Source organism: Syngnathoides biaculeatus, chromosome 15 (genome assembly GCF_019802595.1).
Source record: "Syngnathoides biaculeatus isolate LvHL_M chromosome 15, ASM1980259v1, whole genome shotgun sequence".
Taxonomy (NCBI): domain Eukaryota; kingdom Metazoa; phylum Chordata; class Actinopteri; order Syngnathiformes; family Syngnathidae; genus Syngnathoides; species Syngnathoides biaculeatus.
In genome coordinates, this window is record NC_084654.1 from 4,828,049 (window position 1) to 4,834,048 (window position 6,000).

Sequence of the window (6,000 nt, forward strand, 5' to 3'; positions counted from 1 at the left end):
GAAGTAAAACAGAATATATGTGCGTGAATGAGAGGGAGGGAGGGGGTAGAGTCTGGCTCCAGGGAGAAGACAGGCGAGCGTGGATGACTTCAAATACTTGGGGTCATCAATCCAAAGTAATGTTGAGTGTGGTAAGGAAGTGAGAAACAGGTCAAAGCAGGTTGGAACAGCTGGCGAAGGTGTCTGATGTGTTATGTGACAGAAGAGTCTCTGCTAGGATGAAGGGCAAAGTTTATAAAACAGTGACGAGGCCAGCCATGATCTACGGATAAGAACTGAAGAGACAACAGGAAGCAAAGCTGGAGGTGGCAGAAATGAAGATGTTGAGGTTCTCTCTAGGAGAGAGCAGGTTGTATAGGATTAGAAATGAGCTCACTAGAGGGACAGCCAAAGATGGATGTTTTGGAGACAAGGTTCGAGAGAGCAGACTTCAATGGTTTGGACATGTCCAGAAATGAGAGAGTGAGTATATTGGTAGAAGGGTGCTGAGGATGGAGTTGCCAGGCAAAAGAGCAAGAGGAAGAACAAAGAGAAGGTTGATGGATGTTGTGATGGAAGACATGGGGCAGTTGGTGTCAGAGAGGAAAATGCAGGAGATAGCCTAAGATAGAAAAAGATGACACACTGTGGCAACCCCTAACAGGACAAACCAAAAGAAAAAGAAGAACAAGAAGAAGAGGCTTTGTAATGTTACAGCGCACCTAATTACACAAGAGCTGTAGTCTCAAACTGGTGGCCCAGCCATTGTTGCCCCCCAAGATTTTATTTTATGGTACCCATCTTACTATGAAAGTTTGTTAGCGGGGCCCTCAAGTTTTATATGAATGGCAGGTTTACAGAGTTGTATGCGGAACTGAAGAACCTGCCAATCACGGTGGGGTGTATGGGTCTCGGGGGCTTGACATTGACCAGGCTTGATGCAAGCAGAGAAACATTTTGACATTGAGTGAAAGTTACAGCACTGTTGCCATGGAGAATTTTCTTTGTATTTTCTGTTCATCCATCCATTTTCTTAGCCGCTTATCCCCACAAGGATCACGGGAGGGCTGGAGCCTATTGCACCTGTCAACATGCAGGAGGCAGGGTACACCCTGAACAGGTTGCCAGTCAATCGCAGGGCACATGGAGAAAGACAACAGCTGCACTCACAATCACACCGAGGGGCAAATTAGAGTCTCGTTTTGAGAATGTGGGAGGAAACTGGAGTGGCCGGAGAAAAAAACAAGCATGCAAACGCCACACAGGCAGGGCCTGGATTGAACATATGTCCTCAGAACTGTAACGCCAACATTTTCCAGCTGCTCCACCGTGCCGCCATTATCTTGTTTTGACATTTGAGAAGATTGGATTATTATTTTTTTTTCAGATTTAAACTGTGCACACATGCATGTACGGCGAGGCTGTGGCCAAGCCTCAGCCACCCTCTGCCTCCGGCAGCCCCAAGGTAAATTTAATTTCAGATCCTTGCACTAGAGCAATTCACTCACTAAAAGTAAGTCATTTAAATACCTGTGCTTCTGGCTTTTAAAAGAAGGGTTTAAATCATTTAGAGTACAGTGGAAGCCTGCATATTTGTGGTTCAGCAACCATGGATTCACCTGTTCGCAGATTTGTGTGTGTGCATGGGGGTAATACAGAAAACACTTAACAGTTGTTTACACATATATCTTAGCGTATTTTTCCAGATTTTCAGAATTTGTGGTCCTGCCAGGTCCCTTTCCTCCACACCAAATAATGTGACTCCAATGTGTTCATACCTTTTGTGAAATTTAACCTTACCATAGTAACAATGCGTGACAGAAGTAAGTATCTGCAAGCAACAGTATGGTTTCATGCCTAGAAAGAGTACCACAGATGCATTATTTGCCATGAGGATGCTCGTGGAAAAGTACAGAGAAGGTCAGAAGGAGCTACATTGTGTCTTTGTGGATCTAGAGAAAGCCTATGACAGAGTACCAAGAGAGGAACTGTGGTACTGCATGCGTAAGTCTAGTGTGGCAGAGAAGTATGTTAAAATAGTACAGGACATGTATGATGGCAGCAGAACAATGGTGAGGTGTGACTTAGGTGTGACAGAGGAATTTAAGGTGGAGGTGGGACTGCATCAGGGATCAGCTCTGAGCCCCTTCCTGTTTGCAGTGGTAATGGATAGGCTGACAGATGAGGTTAGACTGGAATCCCCTTGGACCATGATGTTCGCAGATGATATTGTCATATGCAGTGAAAGCAGGGAGCATGCAGAGGAACAATTGGAAAGATGGAGACATGCACTGGAAAGGAGAGGAATGAAGATTCGCCGAAGTAAAACAGAATATATGTGCATGAATGAGAAAAGTAGAGGGGGAAGAGTGAGGCTACAGGGAGAAGAGATAGCGAGGGTGGACGACTTCAAATACTTGGGGTCAACCCTGCCTGACCCATAGTTAGCTGGACTCAGATCCATCTTTCCTGCAACACTGGGCAGTCTAAGTGCCAGAAAAATCACCAACAAACGAGGCACAGGACAACATAATATTCTGACTAAATGCTAACCTTGAGCAAAAACATCATGGTTTCTTTGTATTGCAGTATTGCAATTACAGCTGTAAAATGTATTGTTTTGAAAAGTGTATGCAGTGAACAACAACTTGGGTTGCAAACTGTTTTATATATTAATTTTTTTCTGTCTATCAATAGTTTTCCACAATGTATAGAATATTTAAATTAATAAATTTCTGACATTTAAAGTTTATATTAAACTGTACTTTTCTAAATAAAATACTAATAAATTTACTGGAATAAATTAAGTGAGGAATAATTTGTCGCAAAGGAGTGTCAAACTAATTTTTATTGTGGCCCACATTGTAGTTAGAATTTCTTTCAGATGGCCATTAAAACGTTTGTTTCATTGCCTTCTCATATTATTGCATATATATACCACAAATTGATGGATAACATGTTTTGAAATCATAACAAGGATGACAGTTTGTTCATCTATTGTTCAAGTTACTGGAAAGAGAGGTTTGGTTAGGAAAAAGTCCTTGAAATTTTGGTGAAGACTTTTGCAAGAATTCTGGAAGTTGGAAATGATTTGTTTTCGAAAGCCACATAAAAAGATATGGTTAGCCGAAATTGGCCTGCAGGCCTTGTGATTAACGTGCTGTATTGCATCAATAATAAAAATGACTGTCAAAAACACTTTTTAAATATGAATATGCAAAATCTGTTTCAAATGAGTTTACCTATTTGTGTAAAATTACTCTCCTGTTTTACCAGAGATGGTTGCTGTTTTATGGAGTCAAAATGGGGAGGGACAGACCTGGATGAACATTTATTTCACAAATGATAGACATACTGACACACGTAGCTGGTTGCAAATGATCATTCCAAGACAGCATTCTGGAAAGAAAAAAAAAAAACAAAAAACACACATACACCAGGCACGGTATGATGGAAAATTTCATCAATTTTGAAACCAGTAACCGACCCTTGCCTAGATCAAACCAATGACTCCTCAATAGTTTGAGGTTGCGACTGCAATGTTAAAGGAAAGAGTGAACGCCCTGGTGATCATGTGAAGTGTCAAAGCTACCTTTTGCATCCAAATGCGTCCCTTCCGGATTGCATGCTTTAGCCTCTCCACACAGATGGTGTGCAAAGGCAGGTAGAAGGCCAGTTCTGTCTGCGGCAGAATAATGGACAAGGCGAAAGTGTTCTTGTCCCCTTTGAGCTCACCATCAAAGATGAGTGACACAATGACGACGCCCTTCTCTGCCAGAACAAAAAACTTCACGTCCACTGCACCACACTCGGCACTGCGCAGAATCTCTCCATTTAATGTGTGATTAGCCAGGAAGGTCACATCTCCATCGCTGAGGAACATCATATGATCAACCTTTGGTGCCCAAATGTGATGGACACGTGGACCTAGGATATTATCCCAGTATGCAAAAGTGGCAGCCAGCAGTGGGCATTCTCCCTCAATTACTATTTCAGATTTTGCCACAGCCGGTGACTGGGGTGGACAACCAGAAGACATTTAAATATGAATATTACAGTCTTCTGAACAGCTGGATCACGGTAAATCTGAAATGTAAAACAAAACAAATCCATATAATTCACTGTAAATTTGAAACCAGTAAAATGTCAGAATCAAAGTCATACAGCACCCCCCCAACATAAAATAAAAAAAAACAAAACGTATGGCTTCTGCACTTATATTCTGGTTCAAAGGAAACATTTCTCCATGGCTTATTTTGTCTGTAAATTTCAACAAATTGTAAAATAATTCACTGCCACTACTGACATACAGACAGTAAGCAAAGCAAAGCAAATTTATTTGTATAGCACATTTCATATACAAGGTAACGTGATTAAAAACATTCAAATACAAAAAGAAAAACTTTTGAAAATAAATATTACAATTAAAAAAGCTTTTAGTTCAAGAAATATCACAGAATATTGGAAGTACTCGAAACACATTAAAAAAAAGAAGCGTTATTACCCTGGATTTAAAAACACTCACAGTTGGGCCTGACATCACCTCAGTTGGCAACTTATAGGTAAATATTACTTCACCATGTTTGCTTTGGATTCTGCACTCCATTATTAGACCTGAGTCACTCTAGCTCAGAGCCCTACTTGGTTTGCATTCCATGAGCATTTCTTGTATATATTCAGGAGGTAAACCATTTAGTGGTTTATAGACCAATAGCAGACCTTTAAAATCTATTCTAAAACTGACTGGAAACCAGTGAAGGGACTTTAGAATGGGAGTTATATGCTCTGACCGCTTTGTTCTGTTGTTCTGGTCACAACACTTGTGACAACCCCCCAGTACATGTACTTGTAAATTATATAGCTTCATTAAACACTTGGGAAAAGACTTTCCAGAGGCAAAATTCCTGCATAACGTCAACGTTAAAAAATTGTTCTGCAATATTTAGAGATTGAATTTTGGATGTTCGTTTGCCATAAGGTACAACCATCAAAATTATACATATTCCTATACATTAACAAAAATCATGGATTAAGTAACAGTACTCCCATTTTCTTGGTTGGCAAAACTACTTAAAACTGTTGCAATGGCTCGGTTCCACTTAATGATGGAATAAGAAAAATACCGCTACATAATTTGCATCTTTTACAAGAGTGATTGCATAGCGCATTCACCACCACCTCAGTACTATTCCTGCAGGTTTGTCGGACTCAGCCATGAACTACATCTGCAGACCAGCAGTTAATGTTAATAAGACAATTTTTACAATAGTCTTCGATATTAGCTCTGTCTGCAAATATTGTTACAAAACAATAATATGAAGCACGACCTACGGAATGTGAACAAATGTGTTGCTATAATAAATACATAAATAAATAAAAATACAAAACGTTTTGTTAACCTAACCGAACCTAACAGCAGCTAATTTAGCCGTGCTAACAAAATAGCTAGGCCGACAAGATAGAGACCCTGTCCTAACTTACCCTTTTTCGTCGTTTGGTCACGACCCTCTGGTTGTGGTGTAGTCGCGTAAGCTTAATGTTTCAGAACTTCTAATGCGTTTTTCCGTGTCTGTCATCTGATATGTGATATCTAAGTGAAGAGCCCACACAGCAGTACGACTGTTGTCAAAATACTTCCTGGTACGTACTGATGACGTCATGAGGGACCGGGGCATCGAATGCTTTTTTGTTTGTTTGTTTGTTTGTTTGTTTGTTTGTTTTGTTTTTATTTTGAGACTTTTGTTTTTCATTGAGACCTCCTATTACCTACACAACACACCTTCGTATAAAAATAATATTTATTTAAATACTCTAAGTGACAACTATAAGAAAATTAAACAACACCAAATACAGAACAGATACCTCGAGAATTAAAGGGCCAGTGTCATGAAATGCATGATTTATCGTATGTCATTAATGGAAAAAACGGCAGCCGACATGGACCCATGCGTTTTTTCACCACAAAACATGACTTTGACCAAAACAGGTTTTTGTAACTCCCGCCATGAAAATCCTCTCCAG

At 40.1% G+C, this 6,000-nt stretch overlaps 1 protein-coding gene across 3 annotated transcripts in view; it reads right to left on the bottom strand.

The window, feature by feature from the left end:
• c9orf72 (C9orf72-SMCR8 complex subunit) overlaps positions 1 to 5,621 on the bottom strand; it is a 44,366-nt gene extending 38,745 nt beyond the window's left edge. For all 3 annotated transcript variants that reach the window (XM_061844158.1, XM_061844157.1, XM_061844159.1), the window contains exons 1-2: positions 5,461 to 5,621; positions 3,572 to 4,065 (exon numbers count right to left, since the gene is read on the bottom strand). In XM_061844158.1, coding sequence (XP_061700142.1) covers positions 3,572 to 4,018 — 447 coding nt within the window. In that variant the 5' untranslated portion in view covers positions 4,019 to 4,065; positions 5,461 to 5,621. The remainder of the gene's footprint in view (positions 1 to 3,571; positions 4,066 to 5,460) is intronic.
• Between the last annotated feature and the right edge of the window lie 379 nt (positions 5,622 to 6,000).